The 26,586-nt window shown below is 45.7% G+C and overlaps 1 protein-coding gene across 2 annotated transcripts in view; it reads left to right on the top strand.

Moving 5' to 3' along the window:
- The window catches only part of Rxrg (retinoid X receptor gamma), a 42,190-nt gene that overhangs the window by 3,208 nt on the left and 12,396 nt on the right, over nucleotides 1-26,586 (top strand). Inside the window, exons 2-4 of one of the 2 annotated variants that reach the window (XM_041662680.1) lie at nucleotides 12,385-12,632; nucleotides 23,052-23,196; nucleotides 25,553-25,732. In XM_041662680.1, the coding sequence (XP_041518614.1) occupies nucleotides 12,385-12,632; nucleotides 23,052-23,196; nucleotides 25,553-25,732 (573 nt within the window). Of the gene's footprint in view, nucleotides 1-12,384; nucleotides 12,633-16,635; nucleotides 16,852-23,051; nucleotides 23,197-25,552; nucleotides 25,733-26,586 lie in introns of those variants that run through there. The other variant, XM_041662681.1, reaches the window with a different exon arrangement.

Raw genomic sequence — 26,586 nt, 5'->3', positions numbered from 1 at the left:
CGGAGCAGGAAAAGGCTTGTTTTCCCAGTATGCTTCCCCTGAGAAGATTCAAGACAAAGCTTGCGATACCCCATCTAAGTGTGCAGAAATCCCAGGGGAGAGAGAGTGACAAGCACCTACAAGACAGGGACCAGCTGTCAGTGTGAGCGCCCTGGCTTGGTCGACCCAGCAGCTCTCTCTCTCTTTTTTTTTTTTTTTTTTTTTTTTTTTTTTTTTTTTTGATTTTTCGAGACAGGGTTTCTCCGTAGCTTTGGGTTCCTGTCCTGGAACTAGCTCTTGTAGACCAGGCTGGCCTTGAACTCACAGAGATCCGCCTGCCTCTGCCCCCTCCCCAGTGCTGGGATTAAAGGCGTGCGCCACTACCGCCCGGCTTGTTCTCTTCCTTCCTTCCTTCCTTTCTTTTTATTTATTTATTAAAGATTTCTGCCTCCTCCCTGCCACCACCTCCCATTTCCCTCCCCCTCCCCCACCAAGTCCCCCTCCCTCGTCAGCCCAAAGAGCAATCAGGGTTCCCTGACCTGTGATCCTACTGCACGTACTGGCTTTGGGGGAGCCTAGGCAGTTTGGATGCTCACCTTACTAGACCTGGATGGAGGTAGGTGGTCCTTGAACTTCCCACAGGCCAGGGAACCCTGATTGTTCTCTTTCTTTGAGAGAAGAGCAGGTGAAGACTTTGGGAGGTAAAGGACCCTCATAGCTAGAACACGACACAGCTGGCCCTTGCAGCCAGGTGTTCAGGCCGCTGGTCCGTGCTCTGCAGAGGTGCCTCACAGCTTTGGAAGCTGGCTCACTTACTTTGCAAGGATAGGGGCAGCAGTCTGCCTCACTCCAGCCTGGAAAACCAGGCTGATGATGGACGGGTGGCTGCTGGCACAGGGGCCTGGCCATTGAGAAGGAAACTGCAGAATAGCTTATGAGCAATAATGAACTCTGGGCCATTAACTGTGGCTTCTTAGGGACCCAATCACAGATTGATCTGGTTTTGGAAACTGCCCCCTATCAACTTGAGAATAGCCACAGAGGAGAGTCAAGTTGGCAGCGTTTGTGTATGTATGTATACACATATGTGTGTTTTCCAGAACACATTCTTTTCCCCTTTGCAGATGTGTGGGTGGTTAATTGAAAGCTATGGGCGTAAGTGGTTAGGGTTTGTGTGGGAAGAAAGAACTGTGTATGAGATGCTGGAAGGAGCATATTTAGGATAAACTATTTTCTGAACATTTACAATATTACAAAGAGGTAGATCAATCAATCGTAATGAAAAGAAGAAACTGTGGAAAGAGAAATCTTTCATTTCTCCCAAGTTATAGCCTGAGAGCTGGGCCTTTAGCCCTGGGTGTCTGATGTCGTGGCTACTGAAGGGAGAGGCTGTTTCCCTTCCTGGGCAAAAGCAGGTGATATAGAGTTCAGGATATGGCAGACATTTATTTTTTAGAATTCCTGGGCTTGTGTGGCTTGAGATGGACCCCATCCTAGCTCAGTCATCCTCACAAGAGTGACAATAATCGTCAGCATTTACCAGATACTTACTGTGTGCCCAGCACTCTCTGGGGCCCTACATGCATGCATATGTTAGTGTTCTCTGGGCTCCTAGGAGATAAGAAATAGAGCCCTAGAGAGCCTGAGCAAACTGTCCAAGGTCATCCTACCAGTGAGGAGCAGAGTTTAGGCAAGATTTGAGTCTAGGTGACTCAGGCCAGGGCCACTGAGCTTAACCTTCCCCTGTGTGACCACGCCCACCTGGGGCTAGAGGGAGGGTGGGCTAGGAGATAGGAAAGAGTCCTAGAAATGAAATGGATGAGTTATTTGTAAGAGCAGCTTACATGCCGATTTTTATTATTTGTAACTTGTTTATAGTTCACAGCTCTTATGTTTTCTCACCTTAGGAAGGAGGCAAATGACCACACAAAGGACCATCCCCTAGGCGGATCGCATTTTATTTAATATGTGCTGGAGTTTTCCATTCTGGGGCAGGGGTTGGCCGGACAGTGAGCAGCATCCACTTCTGCAGGCCACACTGCATCTGTGAGGGGCGCGCACATGAGCCCTTGCAGAAAGAAGAGGCTATAGCTGTGGCTGTGCTCCAGAAAGGCTGCAGGTCCCTAGGGGATTTCTCCGGAGAAGTTTTATTACCATTTCTGATTGCTCTTCCATTAGTTGTGATCCCCAAACTCCCAGCTGTAAGATGCTTTCCTTCTGGTTTCTCTGTCACGGAGCTGAGTTCTCACAGTCAGACAGCATCCCATAGGCCATCTGTCCCCACCGTCCGGTGACTTTTGGAGATGCTTAGGAAAGCATATGTAGCTTGGCCAGGATGTAGGGATGGGTGGCATCTTCAAACTCAGTTCTTGAGCAACCCTGAGTGGGCAGGAAGAGGAACGGGGAAGGGAGCTAAACCACGGGGTCCTCCCCTTCCCTGCTATCCACTTTGAGTGGGTAAGCATTGACCTACAGTTGTAAGTTGTTAGTTGTAAGGGTTTTTTCTTCTTCTTTTTTTTCCTTTTAGCATGGAAAATTATAAATACTCTATAGAAGTCTCTTCCCCCTTTCCACACAGAGTTTGGAGGCTGGCATTAAATGTGACTGGAATTCTGTATGTACATGTACTCGCCACCCCCTTACAAGAGGGAGGTCTGCCTTAAAGTGCCAGACTGCACACTGGGACATGCTGAAGTAAACACGACCTGGATTTGACTCCCGGAGGCGCATAGGTTCTAGACAGTCACAGGTTAGCAAGTCCTTCCTGGGCAGATGCTCATGGGGCTGCTGCGAGCACTGGGCAGGGACCCTGCTAACCCCTAACTCCTGTTTTCTCACCCTGGAGTTAAAGAGCCCCGAGTCGGCTGCAGTGCCTAGAAGAGGACCAAAGGTATGCCCAGCAAGGATTTCAGGCTCAAGGTCACCTCAGGGTCCAGTTAGGATTTCAGAATTAATATTTGAATTCTAAAAATGGAAAAGGCTGTGATCTTTAAATCAAAAGAACATTTACAAGAAGTCAGAAGACTGGCAGGGAAAGTACTTAATAAATATTTTAGGCTGTTTGCCCGAGTTTCATTTCTGGGGCTCAGCATCTTTGTCTCTCTTTTCCATCTTACCGGTCATGAGGGTGATGGGGAAGCAGCCTCACAGAAGGCTTGGGGTACCGAGTACCTGTGTTTTCTCAGCTCCAGCAATGAGGAGAACAGAGCAGACGTCAGAGAGCAGGGAAGTGCTTCCCTTGACGGATGAGTGAATGCCTGCTCGCTCATTCATTCATTCATTCATTCATTCAACTTAAGAGCCACAAACTTGGTGTGCATAGGACATGTCCCCTGTTGGCCTCCTGGAGCATACACATGGGCTGCAAAGCCTTGAAAACATTTGAGGCTCCATTATTTCTGGAAAGTTCTCTCATGCCGAGTTTAAGTGCATGGATCTGAAAAATTTGGATATTTAGAATCCCAGAACAGATGAAGCCAGGGGTAACATTGTATAGAAATATACTTACTGCAATGTAAGATGACTACAGTCTTTAGAAAAGGCTACCCTTATTCAGAGACGGGGAGGAACTGGACAAGAAGCCCAGGGAGATAGAAGCCATGGCTGAAAGAGCTGTGTTGGGCAGAACTAATGTTCTAAGACATCAGCAATGAAAAGTTATTCAGTGGGCACCCTCAGCACCCACCTCAAACTCCCATTTGCGTACATGGCTAGAAGAGCTCGTAGAATACATGGTACCAGAATATGGACCTGGCTTCTGACAGACTTTGTTGGTGGGATTCCCTGGTACATCTCATTTGTTAGGGGGCAGCACTATACCCACATGGACCAACCGGGCTTATAATTGGAAAAGTATATGTGTGCAAAACTACCCAAGTAGCGGCAGACAGACATGGTGTGAGGTTAGACCCCTGTTCTAAGTTACACGCAGTACTGGCTGCAGTAATTCACAGCAGGCTCTCTTGAAAGAGCCATTTTGTCATCAGGAACCTCTGTTTGCTGATCTGCCTAACAGGGATAAGTCTTACCTTACAAACCTCTCTGTCCCAGACTGTAGCTGGAACAAAAGAGACAGTGGCCTCCAGGGGGAATGGGTCTATCTAAAAGGTTTGTCACGGAGCCTGGCACATAGCACTCCAAAAGGGTTTTTTAAAAAGCCAGTAGTTGCTATGGAAATAGCAGCATAGACTCACAAAGAGCGCCATGACTATAGGGATTATTTAATGAGTACCATATGCTTGGTTCGAGGAATCAGAAGGCCTGGAGCCTTGCCCTGCGTGACTCTGAGCAGATCCATCTCTGAACTCATTCCCTCTTATAAACCAAGGTGGTTCTTGAAGTCTTATAAATCTGGTTCCTAATCAAAAAGCAATATAGTCTTATTAACTTATGACATAATCAGCCGACAGTGGTGGCACACGCCTTTAATCCCAGCACTTGGGTGGTGGAGGCAAGTAGATCTTTGTAAGTTTGACGCCTGCCTGGTCTACAAGAGTTAGTTCCAGGATAGGCTCCAAAGCTACAGAGAAACCCTGTCTCGAAAAACCAAACCAAAACAAACCAAACCAAACCAAACCAAAAACAAAAAACCAAAAAACCAACAACATTATGACATAATCAATTAAGAGTGGTGATTACACAGTCACCAGGCCCTGGGAAGATGGTAGTGGGTACTAGCACTTTCTTTGTGAGGATGAGGATGTGAGTTGGAATCCCCAGAAACCACTTGGACACAGTGTCTACCTGGAGATGGGAGGAGGGGGCAGGAGAGGGAGGCGGAGCCAGGAGAGGAAGCTCCTGGGCTACCTAACCTGTCAAAACTAATGTAACCATCATCGCTGCTACCACCACCACCAAAGAGAGCTTGTCTCAAACAGGTGAGCTTGAAGACCGACTTGAGGTTGTCCTCTGGCCTCCACACACATGTACCCTGGCACGTTCTTACCTTCATACACAGTAATCTTTATACATTCACAAGGGATATTTAAAAAAAAAAACAAAACCTGTTCATGGTATGAATTAGTTTGTATTTGCTGATTTACCAAAAAATAAAGAAGGTTTGTTAAGCAAATAAGCCGGTGAGAGAAGCATTGAGCCTATTTAAGATACATCTGTTTTCAAGTAATTTAAAAAGCATAGTTGGGATGTCATTAGCATATTAACGGGGTGTTAATTACAAAAGAGTCTTTTAGCGCAGGTTTCTAAAATCCCCCACTTCGTAACCATTAGCTTGCAGGCACTTGGAACACAAACTATTCACGTGTGTGACTTAGAAGCAATAAAATCGTAATTTAAAAGTAATCTGCCAACTTGTCAGGAATTTAAACTGATTTTCCTCTCAATTGATCCAAATGAGTGAGGTTTTGCTATAATTATATGTAATGCTGGTAATAATGAGGCTGATTATCAATCTTTCCCTGCTTTTCAGCCCTCCATCATCACAGATTTTAGGGTGGGAGTGAAGGGAGTCAGGAGGAATGGGGATGGGGAGGGGAAGTGGGGGAAAGAGAAAAAAATGAAAAAAAAAAAAAAGAGCTCCTTCCCTCCTGCTTCAAGCACTGGAAGAAGCCAGAACACAGCCTTATCCTGAGCTGTGTAAGACTCCGCAGAACTCCCTCAGTGGCCAAGAAAGGCTGCCTGCCCCTGCAGCTGGCCTTAGCCTCATAGCCAATAAGCCGGTGCATCTTTTTGGCCTTGCCCTTACTTCCTTCTCAGTGGCTGCGAACAAAACACAGGACTGAGCACCCCAGAGGCAGAAGCAGGGTCGTTTCTCCACGTTTTCCACTCTGGACAAGTTCTTGTTTCTTTTCTCTTAAAAAAAAAAATCCAGGAAAGGTTTTGGGCCTGCTTCTAGGTGAGCCCCACATCAGGGGGAATCTCGTTTCTAATATCTTGTTTTCCACACCTGTTAAGACACCCAGCTCTACTCCAGTCAAATGGATATAAAGAAAAAAATCTTTCCATCTGGCCCAGATACTGATGTGAAAGTGCTTTGAAAAAATGCCAATAATGATTCAAATATAAAAGAGGTATTTTAGCAAATCCTAGTGCAGGATGGCTCTCCCGTGGAAGATTGTGCCAGGCAGGGGTCCCACGGAAGGGAACCATGGCTGAGGTTTGGACTATGAAGGGCTGGAGTCAGGACTAGGAGGGTCCTGTTAGAAGGATTCAGGATCAGGTTTCACATCTGCACAAGTAGGGACACTACGAAAACCAGCCTCAAAGTGTACAACACACGTGCACAAGAGCGTCATAAACGAACCTCGTCGATTCATTCAATGAATATGTGCTAATAAGTTTTTTTAATACCAGCCTCCAAGTGCTGTTGGCATGAGGTGAGTTAATATATGTAAAATGTTGAGAACTCTGTCTGGCTCATGGCAATTCCTCAGTAATCTTAGCTGTTATTGTTATTCAGGAGAGGAGACAACACAAAAGTGTCAATTAAAGCCCTTCATATGGCAGTCCCCTGCCGAACTCGCTGAGCAGCCTGACAGTGCATTCAGAGCCAAGTAGGGAAAGGATGTGTAAGTTTTCCTTAAACAAAGGACAAGCCAGGCATCCAATATTCTGATTGTCAGCTTAGGCACAATATCTTTCTACTGGATGAAAGGAGGGAGACTCGGGTGTGGGACTGTCCCCACCGTGGGAGAAACCAGAGTGGGACAGGGTCCCAGGATGCTCCCCCTCACCCCAACTTATTGTGGAGAATCCAATTCTGAGAAACTGTCCTCTTCCCCATGGGTGGGCATTAGCCATTATCAATGGCTCGTGACAAGTCTCCTTGCCCTCCTGAAGAGGGCTGCCAGTGGGAAAACAAACTCTCCAGCCTGGCACAGCACCAAAGGGGTGGACACGCCAAGCCATTTGCTCCCTTGTCTGGCCAGTCAGAAAGACTACAGGCTTGACATTTCACTTTCATTGGCTGAGGCCCGGTTGCTAAGCAACTCCTTACCTTGGTAAGAATTCTGTACATCTCAGTACTACTCTCTTCTGTTTTATCTGTCTCTTTCTCTTTTTCCTTCTCTATTTCCCATTCCTTCCCTCCTCTCCCCCCCCTCTGTCTCTCTCTTTCCTTTCTATATACACACACTTCATTTGTTGCTTAGAGATTCCACAGGTTTTGGTTTTGATGGATGTTAGGAACATTGATTTCTTACGCAAATAATTTCTGTTGATCTATTCTACGTCTAGTTATATAAAACAGTGAACAAATGCTTCGCTAGTCAATAATTAGTAAACAAATATCAGTATCATTTTGAGCACAGTGCCAGGAACCGTGGCAATTGTTTGCAGCAGGGATGTTCAGCTCTCTGACATGGTGGCATGATGTCGTGGTCTACAGATGTGCTGGTTCACGTTCAGTTAGTCCAGGATGCATGTGGTCCATGCTGACTGGACAAGCAAAAAGGTGACTGACTGCTGGTCATCAAAGGGGACCTGTGTGTCAGGCTGGATTATGAGATGATATAAGGGGGCCTAAGGATGGTATTGGGGTAGCTGGGGTGACAGATGAGGACTTTGGGTAATTTATGAGACAGACATTTGGAAAATCCAGTGTTAAAAACCATGGTGTACCTGTATCAATGCTTACTAGTTGAAACCCTTACCTGAGCGTTCACTATTCACTTGGATTGGATTGTTATGCTTTTCTGTGCTAGATACTGAACTCCAGGCCTTATGCACTGCAGGCAAGTGCCACCACTGAGGCACGCCCCCTACAGCCCTTTGATCTTCCCCAAACTAGTCTTTGGTGACTCTCAAGTAGTCCTTCCCCCATCCTCCCTGTGAGCCTGAGCCTTCCAGCTGCTGCCAATGGACCATGGATCTCAGGCATTCTCTTTGGTTCTCTAAGGCAGGCATGGTTGTGTCATCCATACAGTTCAACAGAGAACTCCAGCAAGACTTGGCTTCTAAGGGGAGAAAGAGACCCAGGAGCAAGTACTATGGAGGCTACAGCGAGGAGGGGACCTGCACACCGAGGAGAATAGATTCAGCCCTGCTGCAACATACAGATGTGTAACTTTCTGTATTCAGAACTCTGATGAAGGAACTCTTGGTTGTTTAAGAAAACAAAGTCTACATAGCTGAAAAGTAGAGCCTGGAGGTCACCCTACGGCATTTTTCTGTGTCAGAGGTTGTGTCTCCCCCTCAATAGGATTGTACCCGAGGCCACAGTGCTACAATACCTTTTGGAAAGTGGCAGTGTTCTTTCTGTAGTCTACATCTTCTTGTCCCTGTTTGGGATCTTGATGATACTCAGCATCTCAAACTAAACTTGCCAGACAGCTTGAAGGCCTAGCAAAGTCCAATTGGGGACAGCAGGGTCCCCTGAGTCAGTGGTTAAGCTTAGACCATCCCAGACGCCCATTGCCTGTCCTCTCTCTCCAACGCTTGAAGGCTATACTCTGGGAATCCCTTGCAGAGCAGAGCTAACTGAAAGGATCATAGGGGTTATAAGTACCAGCTCCTTGCTGGGAGAAATGAGGCCCGTGAAAAGAAAACCATTTTCCTTGGCCTACTGTGAGGCAAGAAGAGGACCTCCCGAGGAATCTCCCACAGATAAGCCATTTTATAGAAAAAGCTGCTGATTGAAGAAAGAAAATAAACCCTGTAGAATAGTCCAAGGGAATTTTATAGGTTTCTGGGCACTTGGCATATTATAAGTGATATAAGTTTAAGATGCAGGATAAGGGAGCTAGCAAGGTAGACAGGATGCAGAGGCAGGGTCCTCATTCAAAGTGAACACAAACGAGCAGTTGTTCATTCCTGTTGCCAAAACAAGATACCTCAGTCTGCCTAATTCATAAATAATGACTTCTTCTTTTCTTGTAATTCCTGAGGTTTCAAAGTTCAAGATCAAAGCCCTGACAGACCCGGTGTCTAATGAGGGCTGGCTTTCTACTCTGATCGTAGCACACTCTGAATTCTGATGGGCTCAGAGGGAAGGAGTGGAAAAGACAAATGCTGTTTCCTCACGAGCAGAAGAGATCTGGAAAGTCTCGTAGCATTCTCAAGCTTTTTTGAGAAGGGCATTAATCCATTCATGGGGCGCATCCTGAGGTGCTCTTCATCTCCTCAAACCTGGTGTTTGAGTTACAAACTGAGTTTTGGAGGGACATATGCATCCAAGTCATAGAAGAGTTCATTAGCTTTGCTAAAAGCAAATCTATCACTGCTAAGAACTACTAGGTCATTGTGAGGGGCAGAGTTCCAAAAAAAAAAAAAAACCACAAAAACATTTTTGCAGGATATATTTGTCTTTTTGAATTTGATTTTATTTTTGAAAAATCTGGTTATGAATTGTCTACCCCATCTGGGATGACCGACACATTAGAAGTAAGTCACATTAATGTTTGTTTAAAAGTAAAAATTGTATTTATTTGTCTGCTTGTATAAGAGTATGTGTGTGTGTTTATCTTTTGCTTACACGTGACATGGCATACGTGGGAGATTAGAGGATGGTCTACAGGAGTTCGTTCTCTCCAGTATGTGAGTCCTAGACAAGATCCTCAGGTCATCAGGTTTGGCAGCAAGTGCCCTTACCACCACAGCCTTGCTGGCCCTGGACATCTCTAAGACAACTGAAAACTGGGCACAGGCACTATTTCCTTCTATCTCAACAAAGAACCCTTCCCACTACTGCAGTTCATAGTCAAATTACCTTCATTTTTACTAGCGAAAGCAATAATATGCTTTGATTTTTGTAGTGTTTGCATGTTACCATCTTAGTTTAGCTCTCAAACAACTTATACATTTTCTACTATCTATTTCTAGTGTTTCTATGCAGGTCAGTCTATCCATCCATCTATTCATCCATCTATTCATCCATCTATTCATCCATCTATTCATCCATCTATCCATCCATCCATCCATCCATCCTTTCTTCCTCCCTCCCTCCCTCCCTCCCTCCCTCCCTCCCTCCCTCCCTCCCTTGTTTTTTGAGACAAGATTCCATTATATAGCTCTGGTTGTCCAGGAACTTGCTTTGTACACACCAAGCTAGCCTGGAACTTAGAGGGCTGCCTGCTTCTGACTCTCACTTGGAAAGTTTAAAGGTCTGCACCAACACATCTGACTATTTCTTTTCTCCTTTTGGGGAGGAGTTGATGTTTCTTAAAAGTTGTTTGGTACTGATTTTCACAGTTTTATGGAAATATGCTTTGTATTTGGTGTATTTGCCTCGTTTCCATGACAATGAACCTGGGAGGAAGCAGCTTGACAGAGAAGGATTGATTTGGGCTCCAGGTTCAGAGCATGCAGTCCATCATGGTGGCTGAGGTATTGCAGTGTGACTAGCCTCTGTCTGTGGTGTATTGCAGTGTGACTAGCCTCTGTCTGTAGTGTATTGCAGTGTGACTGGCCTCTGTCTGTAGTGTATTGCAGTGTGACTAGCCTCTGTCTGTGGTGTATTGCAGTGTGACTAGCCTCTGTCTGTGGTGTATTGCAGTGTGACTAGCCTCTGTCTGTGGTGTATTACAGTGTGACTAGCCTCTGTCTGTGGTGTATTGCAGTGTGACTAGCCTCTGTCTATGGTGTATTGCAGTGTGACTAGCCTCTGTCTGTGGTGTATTGCAGTGTGACTAGCCTCTGTCTGTGGTGTATTGCAGTGTGCCTGGCCTCTGTCTGTGGTGTGGGGCTGTTTGCTCAAAGCTAAGCAGATCAGGAAGCAGAGAACGAGGAATGAGAGAACCCATCTACCCTTGTCTTTTGCCCTCTTTTATTCAGTTCAGAACCCCCATCTGTGGGCTTATGATGCTTACATTCAGGGTGGGGTTTCCATCCTCAGTTAAACCTATCTAAAAAAAAGGCTTACCAACGTGTTTTTCCTAGGAGATTCTAAATCCAGTCAGGTCAACAAGAAGCTTAGCTATTACACTCAGTATTTCTCTAGAATCAATTTATTGCTTTAAAAAAAAAGTTTAAATGATTTCTTTCCGAATGATAATTTTAGGCAAAAGTGGGATGTTGGGCCCAGGTGAGAGTCAGTCTTCAGAGTTGAGTCTTGAGATCGTTCTCTTCATGAAATGATTGTTCTCTCTTTATTTTTTTGCCATTATTTACTGTGTGTGTGTGTGTGTGTGTGTGTGTGTGTGTGTGTGTGCATGAGCACACACCACAGTGCATGTATTAGAGTCAGAAGACAGTTTGTGGGAGCCGGTTCTCTCCTTCCACTTTGTGGGTTCCAAGTTTGAGCTCCAATCTCTAGTCCTGGCAGTTGGCGCCTTTACCCACTGAACCATCTGCCAGCCTCTGAGTAGACCTTAATTAAGGAAGCAGAAGGGCCAAGAGAAACTCCAGGCAGACATGTTTAAGACCACATGGTCATCTCTGACACTCTCCGTTTAACCCCAGAACTTTAAGGAAGAAGGTTGGTTCCTGCCTCCTAACCTTAGCATTTGTTGCTCAGAATTCTACCTGGGAGATAGTGTCTTCACAGGAGGTGTTCAGAATAGGGCAGCCTCTCCTGCAGGCCATACTCACTCACCCCCAGTTTTCTCCTTTTCTATCCCTGTATACAAGGTACCATGGCTGACCTAAGGACAGCAATTTTGCATATTTCTTTGCATCTGGCCTTTCATATTAGCTACTCAGGGACCCAGGGACAGTTTTGGGGGGTGGTGGTGGGGTTTCCCCTCGCTATGTTTTCTAGGCTATTTTGCAGAGACTGGAGCTTGTAATCCTGCTGGAGAGAATGCTTCATGATGGGCTCTCAAGATGATGGGAGAACACCCACCCATCGCTTTGATCTTTCACTGGTGGTTGGCTACAGGAAACATGGGTTCAACTGAACAGAGATCACCCCATCACTGCTCCCATGCTCTCAGAACGTCTTCCACAGGCCCTTGTGGCATAGTACCCTGTGCCTGGATGTGAAAGTGCCATCCACAAGCCTGTGCCCACTTGTCTTCCTGGGCTCCGGTCCCCACAAAGACATTGAGTCATTCTAATTTGCATATGGGTGAATGAATTTTAGCCTTGCCTCATGCTCGGTTCTCATAGCTGTATGAACGTGGGTAGGGAATCTTAGCAAAGCTCAGGCCTCTGTTCACTCTGATCCTCACATAGGCGTTGACTTGCCCTTCCTGACTGGCCCAGGGACACAGATCCAGAGGTCTGGGGACTTGTGAGCCAAGCCATTGCTATACTCGCTGTGCATCTCTTTCAGGTTACAAAGGATGCAGAGGGAAACTCCGAGAACTAAGACATTGATGGTCACCTCTTCTAGATCAAGCCCTCTCCTCTCCCTGTGCTTTGCTTGTCTGAGCAAATAGCATTTGTAGGAGTGGCCAAAAAGAGGGGAAGAACCCAGGAAACAAATCAGGGGTGTGATAGGTCTCTGCCTCTCCAGGAGCCCTAGCTTTGCCTCCCTAACCTCTCTTGACCTGTGTTTTTTCTTTACAGGCTCCCCTGGCCACACTGGCTCCACGTCCATGAACCCATCAGCAGCCTTGCCCACAGGGAAGCCAATGGACAGCCACCCCAGCTACACGGACACCCCAGTGAGTGCCCCACGGACACTGAGTGCTGTGGGGACCCCCCTCAATGCCCTTGGTTCACCATACCGAGTCATCACCTCTGCCCTGGGTCCACCCTCGGGAGCCTTGGCAGCCCCTCCAGGCATCAACTTGGTGGCCCCACCCAGCTCTCAGGTAGGTGTTATTTCTCCCCAAGGTTAGTTTAGCCATGTTCAAGGTCCAAAGCTACTCCTAGCATAGGTTGCAGACCAGACTAAGAGCTAGAGCTGGAGCCATAGGCAGATATTCACCATGGGCTTTCTGAAGTTATTGAATTCCCTCTATAGACTGCTCTCTTCAGGACCTCACCATCTGAGCCTTCAGCCTGAGGAGTCCCGTGGACCGGTAGCAATCTGCGGTTCAAGAAACTGTATGCACAAAGGCACTTCTCTGGTGGCCTTAATGGATGTGATTTCAACATCTTTCTGGGGTGTTTGTAGACCCCTTTCAATTTTCTTACTTCATAACGAGTACCTAGGGCAATGGTCCCAACCTGTTGGTTGCTACCCTTTTGAGAGTCCCATATCAGATATCCCACATATAAGATATTTACATTATAATTCATAACAGCAACAATGCAAATAATTTTATGGTTGTCTATTCCACAACATGGAATTTTAAAAGGCCACAGCATTAGGAAGGCTGAGAATCACTGCTCTAGGGGATTGGAGAAATGGCTCCACCAGTAAGGTGGAGCACACATGCATACTTAGGTCCATACACAGAAATGAGTATCTAGGCAATGTGACACCATATGTTAAAGGGAATCCAGAAATGATCAGGGCAAGTCTTTGCTAAGCATTTTCAACTGAGAGGAGAAAAATAGGCAGGCCCAGCCCAGGGACAAAACTAGAACTAGGTATATGCACATTCATATTGGCTCTGAGACTAGGAGGAGTCAAGGAGAAAACATGACCTAGATTCTGAGTATCTCCTGAGACAGTGGAGAAAAGGTGTGTGCACAGCAGACCTGCATCACTGTGGATATGCATCACTGCATTGCATGGCCAGATGACTTTGCTTTTCTCTTAAGACTGGCGGCTTTCCCCTCTTGGAGTGGTTGGACACGGCTATAATAATGCTGTATAAAAATACAATCCCCAGGCTGGAGTGCTTGGTGATTAAGAGCGCTTACTGGTCTTGTAAGATCTTGGGTTTGGTTTTCAGAGCCCTTATGGTGGCTCACAATTGCCTGTCACCTCCGTTTCAGAGGGTTTAATACCCTCTTCTAGCCTCTGCAGACACTTCACGCGTGGAAATACAAACATACATGCAGGTAAAACACACATGCACATAAAATAAAAATTAATAGAATTCTTTAAGGAAAAGCAACCCCTAAGTCTTCAAAGCTTACAAAAATAGGAATTTACCTTTCACTCGAAGATGCCCATCCTTCATATGGACCTAACATGCTAGCAGGACTCTGTCCTTTGTGTCTTAGGCTAAAGGGTCAGCAGTTAATTGGGAAATAGTTCTTCATGGTCTGTCACAAACGTGCTGTCTCAGTTTCTTTTCCTGTTACTGTGGCAAAATTCCCTGACAAACATAACTCATGGGAGAGAGGGCTTGTTCAGGTGACAGTCCATTTATTTGGGGGAGCTGAGGCTGTTGGTCACATTATAACCATAGTCGAGAATCTGAGAGCAACATTGCCATCAAACTTGTGCCCAGTATGCTTTCTCTACTATTGTGCAGTTCAGTAACTGTATAATAGTGCCCTGTCTAGGGGTTGGTGCCGCCCACAGTGGGCAGGTCTTCTCATCTGATTTATTGCAATGAAATAGACATCGTGGCCAAAGAAAACCATTAAGATGATCTTCGGTGGATGGGGAAATAGGCTGTACCTATTCTAGTAGGAATTACTACAAGGACAAAGCCTAGAGGATACAGTGCATTAGAAGTGAAGACTGAGGAACAATAATCCCATTTACTATACCTTCCATTCTCTCTGTAAACAGCCAGGACCCCCATCTCCTCCTTATGCTTACTTGCATGGGGCAGAGCAGTATTGGTTGACTTTATGATGCTTGGCTTGTATGTATAAATATTACTATGAAAATTTCTATGACAGTGTTTTTGATGAGGCTAACTTTTATAGGTTACTCATAGGGAGAATGAGTAAACCGGTGTAGCTACCCTACTTTGGACAGTTATCATCCAGTCACCTGAAGGTCAGCTTAGAAAAAAAGGCTGACAATCCAAATGAGTAGGATAAAACTCTTCTTCCTGATGGTTTATAGCCCTTCAACTGAGTAAGGCAGTGCGTATGTGTGCTTGCGCATGTGTGCTCATTCCTGTGGATGGGCAAGTGTAAGGGCCAGAAGTCAGCTTTACGTTTCTTTCTCGATCATTTTCAGCCTTCCTTTTTTAGACAGGGTCTTCCACTGAGCCTGCTGTGTAATCTCTTAGCTAGACTGGCTGACCAGTGGTTCTTAGGACTTGTCCATCTCCGTCCCTAGCACTGGGGATCCAGTTACACAACCCACATCTGGCTTTCATCTGAGCGTCGGGATCCAAACTCATGCTTATACAGCCGGTCCTCATCCCCTGAGCCGTCTCTCTGGTCCGGGATTTCTGCCTTTGGTCTTGAACTGAAACATTGGGTCTTCCTGGGCCTTCAGCTTGCTGGTCTTCACACTGTACCATCACTATTCCTGGAGTTCATTTGCTGACTTAGCTCGCAGATCCTGGCACTGGCCCATCTTCATAATCACATGAGAGAATCTCTTATGCCCCTTTACCCCAACACCCAAGAAATCTTGTACAGGAGGTACTTGCTACATCACGCAGAGAAACCATAGCATTTGGGTGAACTGCACGTGCAAGAGCAAAACTCAAGAGGAGCGGAGAAGGGACCTGTGTATTGCTGGATCATCAGTGCTAGGGCCTCAGAGATGTTGTGGGGGGCAGTCAGAATGTGGGATATGTGTGCCATTTCCTGCCTTTCAGAATGAGTGTGATTTGTTTATTCACTTTCTTTTCTACAAACACATTCAAGGGAGGAGAATAGTTACAGAGATAGCGTGGTAGTTTGTTGTCCCTGACAAAAGCAACTTATGGGAGAAAGGGTTTGTTCTGGTCTTTAGAGAGATACATTGCAGTTTAAAGGTGAAAACTGGGTTTTGCAAAGGCCATTGCCATTCATTTAAATAAATGAGTCATAGTGGTTCATATCTGTAACCCTAATTCTTGGCGGCTTGAAGCAGAAAGATAGCTATAAGTTCAAGGCCAGCCTGGGAAGCTATATGATGAGTTCAAGGCCTGGGAAGCTATGTAGTGAGTTCAAGGCCAGCTTGGGCTACAGAATGAAAACCTGTTTCAAAGATACAAGAACAGGACTGGAAGATAGCACTGTTGGTAAAGGATGAGGACCTTGATTTGATCCCCAGAACCCACATATAATACTGGGTGTGGTCATGTGCTTATAATCTCAAACACTACAGAGGCAAAGGTGGGTGGGTCCCTGGGTCTCAGTGGCCAACCAGTCTAGACACACCAGTGAACTCCAGGCCCCAGTGACACACCCTGTCTCAAGACACTAGGTAGATAGCTACTGAGGAATACTGTCTGAGGCTGACTTTTGTCTACACACACACACACACACACACACACACACACACACACAATCAGTAAGTTCATAAATAAATGCATATGTAGGTAAGAACTGTGAGGGCCTACAGTGCCTGTGTGTTATTTGACTCCACCCTGGTTTGGGGGTAAGAAGCTACAAATGTGGCTGAACATTCAAAACAGACAAAACCCTAAGGAATAAACAAGATAACCTTAAATAATAATCACCCAATCTGTGACATATATGAAGAAATATAAACCAGTGTCTGTTGGGAGAGTGGCAGGACCTGTGGGTAGGGAGCAGGCAGCACTGTTTCTCCGAGGCTGCTTTTAGTAATCACACTTTTTAGTAATGAACACTTCTAATTAAGCCAAATCTGGCCAATAAATTCATCTTCAGAGCTGTGTGTCAGGGCCGCTATTCCTGGACCATATGCCTGTACAGAGGGATCGGGGTTGAAAGGTCAGCTGAGAGCTTTGGTCCTGGCCAACTGGGCTGTGTGCAGAGGCCGGGCCAAGTTTGGCTTTGGAAGCTATATTAAGCTTGCCAAGTGCTGGTGAAGCAGCCTCAGACAGCAAGCCTCGCTCTGGGCTCGGGCTCCAGGGCCACACGCAGCAGAACTTTGCCCAGTTAACCAGGTGACACCCTCAAAAGGTCTCGATGTTAGCTGCGGAGACTTAGGCTCTGGAGCCTTAGCTAGGGCTTGTTCCTACGTCCCGTCTTCTCTGCTCAGCACTGAGTCTGTGGGAGCTCGCCACTGAAGCATGCTCTTTTCTGTGACCTGTGAGTATAATTCGGGAATCTCGCGGGGAGGAAGTGCTTGGTGTGGGAAAGCAGACAGGGTCTCCCACGCTGCTCTGTTATTATGCTCTTGGAACTCCTCTGAGTGCACTCTGGGTTTTCGATCTTGGGGACCGAGGAGAACTGAGCTGGCAAGGATCCGAAAAGGACTGTGTGACCTTTCACAAGCGACTTTAGCTCCCTTCTGTTTAAGTTTCATTTTCTCTGTGTGGGGCACAAATGCTTGTCCTGGTTTTCCTAAAAAGAGTTTAATGAATGCAAAGGAGATACAGATTTGAAAATGCTTCTTGAGGTCTGTAATGCCCTGTGGCAACCAGAGGACATTATTATTATTATTATTATTATCATCATCATCATCATCATGATATATTTATCATCCATACTATATATATATATATATATATATATATATATACATACATTACAAACTGATCCCTGACTCAGGCACACTGTGTTGCTGAAAGGGTCTAGAGAACATACACATGATTCATATACACGTCTGAATCACACACACAAATATATGATTTATATATATATACACACATATATGAATTATACACACCTATATAAATTATATATATACACATGCACATACATAAATCATATACCCATGGATTATATACACATATGTTACATATGAATTATATACATTTGAATTATATGCACATTGAATAGATGTGAATTACATATACGAATTATATATATGTATACCTATATGATTCAGTCCCTTTTGGGAGCATCTTGGTAGAGTGAGCAATTTTTAGATACCAGATCTAGATCTGAGAGGGCACCCGGACACTTTTCACGTAGTTATCTAGGCTACAGATCTCATTGTATGCGTGTTCATGTGTGTGCTCATGTGCGTGTTCATGTGTGTGTTCATATGTGTGCTCATGTGTGTTCATGTGTGTTCATGTGTGTTCATGTGCGTGTTCATGTGTGTGCTCATGTGTGTGTTCATGTGTGTGCTCATGTGTGTTTATGTGTGTTCATGTGCGTGTTCATGTGTGTGCTCATGTGTGTGCACATGTGCGTGTTCATGTGTGTGCTCATGTGCGTGTTCATGTGTGTGCCCATGTGTGTGTTCATGTGTGTGCTCATGTGCGTGTTCATGTGCGTGTTCATGTGTGTGCTCATGTGTGTGTGCAAAGTGCTGTATATTTGTCAGCATAAATCTGTTGGACAGACTATGAAAAGGTCCCACAAATATTTGGTGTCTCCCTCTTCTCTCCCCACTGGCCTCTGCTGCCTGACCTGGGTGCTATCCCTATTGATTTGTGGGGGGGGAGGGGCTTGGTACTTTATTGACAACTGAGTTCTTACTCTGTCAAATATTTACATTTTTATAGAAAATATTTTCATAAAACTGCAAATATTATAGTTGGAATAGACTTAGAGAGCATCCAATCTGATGATAAAAAGAAACCGACCTATAAAATCTTCAAACAAAATTGTATTTGGAAACCTACTATACGTGTCGATTAAAAAAAGACTCGGTTAGCTGAGTATAGTGGTGCTCACCTGTAATACCAGCGCTTGGGAGGCAGAGGCAGGAGGATTATTTCAGAGCTAGCTTGGGATGCAGAGTGAGATTCTGTCTCAAGCAACAAATCAGAGCCAGGCAGTGGTGATGCATGCCTTTAATCTCAGCATTCGGAAGGCAGAGACAGGTGGATCTCTGTAAGTTTGAGAACAGGCTGGTCTACAGAGTGAGTTCCATGGCAGGCTCCAAAGTAAAAGAGAAACCCTCACTTGAGAAAGAGAGAGAGTTCAGATTTGGTGAAGCATGTTCAGAAGATAAGTAAACTCAACTTTTTCATGTCTAGGACACACACACACACACACACACACACACACACACACACCATTTGAAAAGCACTGATCTAGTCCAGAGATGAGGAAAACAAATTCTGATAGGACCTGGTCAAGATCTCCAGTGAGAAAGAGTGAGGCCAGACCCACCACAAGAGTAGAGGTGGGTTCTACACCCCGCAATAGGATCAGAACCCTGAGCCTGGTCTGGATGGAGTAACTGAGGCTGAAGGCAGCCCAGAAGTGGAGCCGATGTTCTGAAATGGCTCCAAAGGTATTCAAAAAGCATCGGCCACTGGCCAAATCTGCATAAGTGAGACGAGCCAGTGTGCTCCTGTCTCATTCTGAGGACGCAGCCAGCCTGCATGTAGTGGCAGGTCAGACCGCCTGCTGAATTTCAGATCTAAAGTGCCTGTTTCAGCTGGGCTGCTTCTAATGGGACGAGACAGCTAAGGTTCAGGGACTCGGGGGCCAGCCAGCTAATAGGTCTGTATTGACAACAGCTGCCTTCCATACCCTGCACCATTGTGTCAGCCCACACAAATGCCAAGCCAGTCAGAGGGTGAATGGAGGAGAGGACATCAACTCACTTTTCCTGACCCCTTTGTCCCACCACCATTGGAACTCATGAGAAGTGGGAAAGAGGCTGCTGACTCAGAATGGGGAGAGAATGTGTAAAACTGTCCTGCTCCTCCGTGGCTTTCTGCAAGGACAGGAAACTGCAAGGGCACGTGAGGACCCCATGCCTCCTGCCAGCCCCAGCCAAGTACACAATGGAGGAAGAAAGATGAATGACCAGGATCCAGGCCCCCGGGCACCTAGCTCCAGGTGATTAGCCTTGTGAGGTACCTAAGTATGTCTTTTCCCATCCTTCCTGTCTATTGCACCCCCTGCTTCACTGAGGCTGATTTTGAAAGCCATAATCCCTCTGCTCAAAATTTCTAATGGCCTCTAATTCCATCTCCCCAGACAGGCCACTGAGCCTCCAAGAATCTGTCCCTGCCCATTGCTCAACCTCATCTACCACCCACATCTACCCCGTGGGCACAGTTGCCACACAGGTTCTTGGGTTTCCCTTCAGGCCTCATTCAAAGTCTTCACCTTTTACCCATCATCAGCCCACCCACCTGCTACCAATTTGGGGGCAGGTTTTATCCCAAGGGCTGTCACCTTCAGGAAGTGTTCCCTGATCTCGCAGAACATAATTTTTCCTTCCTCAACTATCCCGCCCAATTTTATTCAGCAATTCCTGGAGGCCGTACCTGCATCTTCTTGCTGGCGGAACCTCCACAATGTTACTGAATGAATATAAAAGAAAAACCCACGGCAAGGTTATTGTCTTCATATAAGAAATAGGGCGCTATAGAGATGGTTCAGTGAGTGAGAGCACAGGATGTACAAACATGAAGACCTGAGTTCAAATCCCGAGACCCACATACAAACCTAGATATGGTTGCCCATGTGCCTGTAATCCCAGCCTTGTGTGGGTTGGAGGAAGGAAGATTGCTGTTGCCTGCTTGCCACCAGCCAAGCTCCAGGCTGAGCAAGCGACCCTGTCTCAAAAGAATAAAGGTGAATAATGGAAGCGGACACTCAACATCTTCTCTGGCCTCTGCATACGCACAGGCGTACACACCTGAATAGCTCACACGTGTGTACCCCCTCAACCCTACACGGAATAAAACAGGAAGGCCTCTTTGGGTTGTCGTGAGGACTTTCAGTAGTAGTTAGCATTGATCTGGCTTCCAGAGATGGTCAATGCATTGATTTCCCTTCTGTGGTTACTGCAGGGTGCAGCTGCAGAGCTAGGGGATGAGGTGGGAGGCGGAGGGGTAGTGATGTCTTCTTGAGATGATGATCTTTCTTGTCCACCTGAGGATGTGAGGACAGAGCTGTGACCAGCCATAAGGCTCACTCTTTGGGCTCATCTGATGTAATGGCTTCCATTTATATGGGTCCAAGTGTTAATTGCTATGTCCTTGGGGCACTTAGGAAAAGCCTAGAGCTCACAGTGTCCTGATTCATACCATGCCAGTGGTTCTTCTTTTTAATTTTTTAAAAAATGGTTTATTTTTATTTTATGTACATTGGCATTTTGCCTGCATGTGTGTCTATGTGAGGGTGTCAGATCCCCTTCAACTGGAGCTCCAGACAATTCTGAGCTGCCATGTGGGTGTAAAAAATTAAGCCCAGGTCCTCTGGAAGAGCAGCTAGTGCTCTTAACCGCTGAATATTTTTTTTTTGAGGCAGGGTTTCTTTGTGTAATTCTGGCTGTCCCAGAAATTTTTCTGTAGACCAGGCTGGCCTTGACCTCAAAGAGATCCACCTACCTCTGCCTCTCCCTCTCCGGTGCGAGGATTAAAGGTCTGTGCTATCACTGCCCATGTTAGCGATTTTTTTAAAACCTGTTAAGGTACATCTGTGTCATGAGTGAAGTAGTAAAAGTCCCACTGCAAGATCAATCCTCAGACTCACCATGTGAGAACCTCCAGACACCAACCATGGGCATCATTTTCTCTCAAAGTTCCCAGGTGTGGAACATGTCTGCACTACACAGACGCAGGGTGAAATACTGGGCGTGGGCTCCAGATAGCCTGGCTTTAACCTCTCATAAAAAGTGGGAAAGAATTCTTCCATCACACATTTTCATCCATCATAAAAATTAATAAAATATTCACAACCTTTAACCCAGGGCTTCTGTCTGTCTCCCACGCTCAATAAATATTTGCTTGGTGAATTGAAAAGCTAGTGGTTTTAAAAGGAACCTAACTTGACGCTATTATCAGCTATGTTTTACTAGTCTTTCTTTCTCCACCGAAGTCCCAGAATAGGAGAGAAATCGCACCTCTGGTTCAATTTGGACTTCTAGTTACATGGTTAGACAACATAATTAAACTTTCATGGAGATGACAGGAAGTCCGTGGACCCTGTGTCAGCCCTCAGATATTTTCCTGATGTTTTTAGCAGGTTCGCATATGCAGACTTGCACCACCTCCCTTCCTTCCAGTTGCCTGTGCATTGTGTGTGTGTGTGTGTGTGTGCGCGCGCGCGTGAATGTTTGAAGATGCACACATGTGTGAGCTTGCCTATGGAGGCCACGGGACAACTTCAGTTGTTATTCACATCTGTCTCTTTGTTTTTGCTTTCTTCTTTCCTTCTCCTCTCTGCCTCCTCCTCTTCCTCAGCCTCTTCCTCCCTTTTTTTCTTCTTTTGAGCCTGATCTTTCATTGGCCCGGAACCTGCTGCTTTGCCTAGGTCAGCCCTCCAGAGAGTCCCAGGGATCCACGTGTCTTCACTTCCCAAGCCCTGGGTTTCTGAGTGCATGCCACCATATTTTAACTTTAAAAAAATCTATAGCTTTGACTCAGGCACTCACACTGCACAGGAAGTACTTTCCTGACTGAGCCCCTGTAATACGGGTTCATAATTGTGCATATTCTGATTCCTTGAGGAAACCAAACATTTTTTGAGGACGAAGAAACAGACCTTCTAGGTTATATGTCTTTCTTGGTCCTGTTGAGAATGCTGCTGGGTAGCCACAGGCTGTTTCTGACTGGATGACTGCCTCAGATTGGTTCAACTTGTTTTCTCTGATGATGACAGACACTGAGCTCCAACTTCTTGGACACCTTAAGGGCCCCAGCATAAGTGGGGAGGAAATATTCAACTTTGACAAGGAATGGGGACCAGGAAAGTCAAGCTGACCTACTCAGACATCCATAAGTACCAGCTCCATGCTGTGATGGGTGGGGTGGAGAAAGGGGCTTACCAGGCATTGCGGAGACAAAGCATTGGAGCTAGCATCTCCAGTGAGTTCACAGAGATGAGTCAAGCATCTGCCCTTCTCTTCCATTTTTTTCATGAACCTAAACTAGTGGTCTTTGTCTCAGAGCCCTGGGGAATGTCCGGTGATTGACTAGTGAGTGGATTTGCATTTTAGGGTAGGAAGAGAAGACTTGGCTTTTAGCATCTGCATGTCTTGCCCAAGGGCCATAGCTCCTCCTGGTGCCCTGCTGAATTTGCTGTTGGTAGTTGATAAAAAATTTAAAATCGCACAGCTGACATCGTCTATGTGTGCAGTACAGTTTAGCTCAAGTGGAACACATGAGTCAAGGGAAGACACACCACCAGCTCAACAGAGGTATGGTATGTTGCTCCGGTAACGCTTTAGCTTCTAGAAATGAATTCGTTCATCTTGTGCACCTGTCCCATGGCTTTATATTCATGTCACAGACGAGCAGTTGGGAAACTCTATACTTGAAAGTTACTTCTTGAAATGGAGCTAAGTGCTCTCTCCTTGCAAGAGGCTTGGGGGATTGGGCTTGCCCTGCCTATGTCTTATTCTATGTTTTTGCTTGCATCTCTTGCAGCTAAATGTGGTCAACAGTGTCAGCAGCTCTGAGGACATCAAGCCCTTACCAGGTCTGCCTGGGATTGGAAACATGAACTACCCATCCACCAGCCCCGGGTCTCTGGTGAAACACATCTGTGCCATCTGTGGGGACAGATCCTCAGGTATGGATCCCCTGAGATGGAGTTCCAGAGAAGGGTTCCCTCCTCTGCTCCATGTATATACAGCACCCAGTGAAATGAAAAGACCCTTTACAGTGGTTCAGTGGGGCTGGGGGTGGAGCTATAGATATTGTTCATGGGGTCCAAAGCCTGTAGTCTTGATGATTCTAAAACACATTTTCTGTCTTGAAAGATTGGCTTCAGTGGAAATGTTTCAGAGACTACTCTCTGGAGCAACACAATAGTGTGCATGTTTGGGATTGAGATGTTAAGTGATGATCAAATATCCCATGCTAAATTTCCTTTAATTTTTTAAAAAATTATTTCTATAATCATTGAGTGTCCCAAATACATAATTATAAAACCAATAAAAAATTTCCATAATATCCCCATGAAAGAGAAACTCTTAAATGTTTAGCCTATGATGTTTTATCCTTTCACAACATGCTAGATCTTTCTTTTTTAGCATGCCGTTATGGACATGAATGTGTTTCCACTGGCTTGTGCTCTTCCATTTTACCAAAATTGCTTTTTCCCCTTCCTCTCCATTCTTTCTGTTCCAACTTCTTCCTCCATCAGTTTTTTTTTTTTAACACATTTGAGTTTGAGAACAAGAATGACGTGTGTGCTGGGTTCCTGATTGTAAGACCAGCACTCAAGCACTCAGTGTGTGGGCAGGGGGATTGTGAGTTTGAAGTGAGCCTGGCTTACACAGTCTTCTCCTATTAAAATAATGAGAAGACAAAGCATGCCTGTCTATAGCAGGTCATGAGGGCTGACTGAATGTGTCTCCATCTTCTCAGTTACTACATCAGGCTGTAACGTTGAAAGCTACCAGTACCTCAGACTTCCTCAACTTCATGACCAACATTTGACTGCTTTTACAACTCATTTTCAAATCATAAAGACATGACTGTAGCCATGACAGAGTGTCAGTCACAGCCCAACAAAGCATTTTCTTCGTTTTGGTTGTTTTAATGGAAGGTGGTATAGGTCCCTTTGTGTGTAGTAAAGTCATGGGATGACTATGGTCAAATTAGGGTCCTGCTTCTAGAATATTCCAGAGATGAAACTATTAAGTTATTTGGGGCCAAGATGAAGGTCCATATTTATCATTGCTGTGAATTCCAAAAATTAGTATAGCCAGTGAATTCAACACAGCGAATTAGCAGGCAGGCTGTCTTGCGCCGGCACCTCATAGGATGATCTCCACTGACAGGGAGGCTCTAGAGTGCATGAAGTGACATTTGCAAGTTCCCACGGACTTCCCATGCATTTTAGCATCAACAGAAATAAAACAGAATTAGATAGCTGGGTCTGTGACTACATGGAACCAATTTTGTATTCTAGAATCTGACCTAAAAGTGTTTTAAGCAATCCACTTTGCTACATTTCAAGTTCTGTGACTCCATCCACGTGACCATTGCTGCCTAGTATACAGCATAGAGACTTCCCTTAAAGCAGTGGTGCTCAATTTTCCTAATGCTGCCACCCTTTATTACAGTTCCTCATGTGTGGTGATCCCCCAACCATAAAATTATTTCATTGCTCCTTTATGACTGTAATTTTGCTGCTGTTATGAGCGATCAGGTACCTGATATGCAGAATATCTGCTATCCCCCATGAAAGAGTCATTTGACCCCTCCCAAAGGGGTCGTGATTCACTGGTTGAGAACCACTGCCTTAGCGTAAGCACTGTGATTGACTCACAGTATCTGTATGGAGACAGGGGTGGCAGGCAGCTCTCTTGACAGAAATTAGCCATTCTGGCCAGGCATAACTATAGATCCCAGAGACAGTGACGCATGCAACCAATTATTCTAGATGAAGCAAAATTACTGTTTAACAGTAATGTATGTTCTCCCCAAGCTTGGGTATGATGCTACGCTGTAAGGATTGTATAGCATTTACACCAAAGGCAGTAGCTCAGGATGTTCACAGTTTATGGCACAAGATAATAAGTTTTAGTGGCTTCCTGAGACCTTGGGCTTCAATTTTGAGTAATATAAATTAAGCCAAGGTTCTTCCCCTGCTGGATACTAATACATGGCAATTAAACAGATTTTTATTTGTTATGTACACTCAAATATTAATATTGAGCTGAGGTGGGGCATTTCCTTATCCAAATCCAAGAGTTGCTTTGATAAAATAAATGTCAACAAAATCTGAGGTCAGGCATTTTCTAATGACGCTGTCTGGGACAAAAAAAAATGGTTATTTATGCTAACTTTGGGTCCTGTGGTGCATTCTTTGGGAGTCATTATTGGTGCTTAGGGGCTATAGCTGTCTCCTTAGTGGGTAGCCACGGGCTTCTTTGCTGTAAGAAACCTGAGTCTATGGAATATTCTCTTGGAACCAGGCAAGCACTATGGTGTGTACAGCTGCGAAGGCTGCAAAGGCTTCTTCAAAAGAACCATAAGGAAAGACCTCATCTACACCTGTCGGGATAACAAAGACTGCCTCATCGACAAGCGTCAGCGCAACCGCTGCCAGTACTGCCGTTACCAGAAGTGCCTGGTCATGGGCATGAAGAGGGAAGGTGAGGTGCCCCGCTGTTTCTCTCTACTCCAGGAAAGCAGGTTGTGTGCTGAGAGCTATGAAGACAGAAGAACAGGGAAGAGCTGGGCTGCGCTGGACACTGGGAGGGAGAGGTTTGATGTGGAGGTTAAGATGAGTGTAGGGACTCTCAAGGCTTACCTCCAGAGCTCAGAGTGCAGGAGACATCTCTCCCTCTGTCATCTCTCTCCTCTGGGAGCCCAAAGACGGGTACCCACACTGGGCCCTCTCCGTTTTCCTTCCAGTAAGAGGGCAGCAGGTCTCGGAGGTGTTAGAGGCCTTGTTCTCTGTGGCACCAGGGAGCATCAGACTGACCTTCAAGGTGGAGCTGGCTTCCTGCTCCAATCTTCGTCTCACTCGAGGGGAAAGGGCAGGTTTGCCACTGTCCTCTAGGATTTATAAGCCCAGTCAGCTATAATCCTTTTATGTTGGCATATCCCTCGGTCTTGGTGGATTATTGGCATTTACAGGTCTGAAGAACTGGCCTTCTCAGTTCCGGAGAATGTCACTGGGCATTTAAACGGTTTCAACTTTTAATTTATAGTGTGAGTTAGTGGGCTCTCCTTGTGTCAGAGTGTAACAAATCTGAAAGTGCTCTTTCCTCGTTGGTGTTCCTGCTTTAAAAGATGGAAAGTCATCCTGCTAGGTAACGCAAATGAATTGAAATGGGCAGTTAATCAACTAGAGGGCTTTGTGCAGGTGCCCGCTGTTCCTGGGGATTCTCGGTGGTTGGGCAGGAAGGATGGCCTCCTCTTGCAGGTAGAGCGACTCACTGAGTGGTTTGCTCAACACCTCTTGTTATGGGGTTGAGGAAGTCTGCCAGAAGAACCAATGAAG

Source organism: Microtus oregoni, unplaced genomic scaffold (assembly GCF_018167655.1).
Source record: "Microtus oregoni isolate MIOR12 unplaced genomic scaffold, Mior012 000013F_ref0000133, whole genome shotgun sequence".
Taxonomy (NCBI): Eukaryota; Metazoa; Chordata; class Mammalia; order Rodentia; family Cricetidae; genus Microtus; species Microtus oregoni.
The sequence above is the reverse complement of the archived record's forward strand: the minus strand, read 5'-3'. Positions and strand labels throughout refer to the sequence as shown.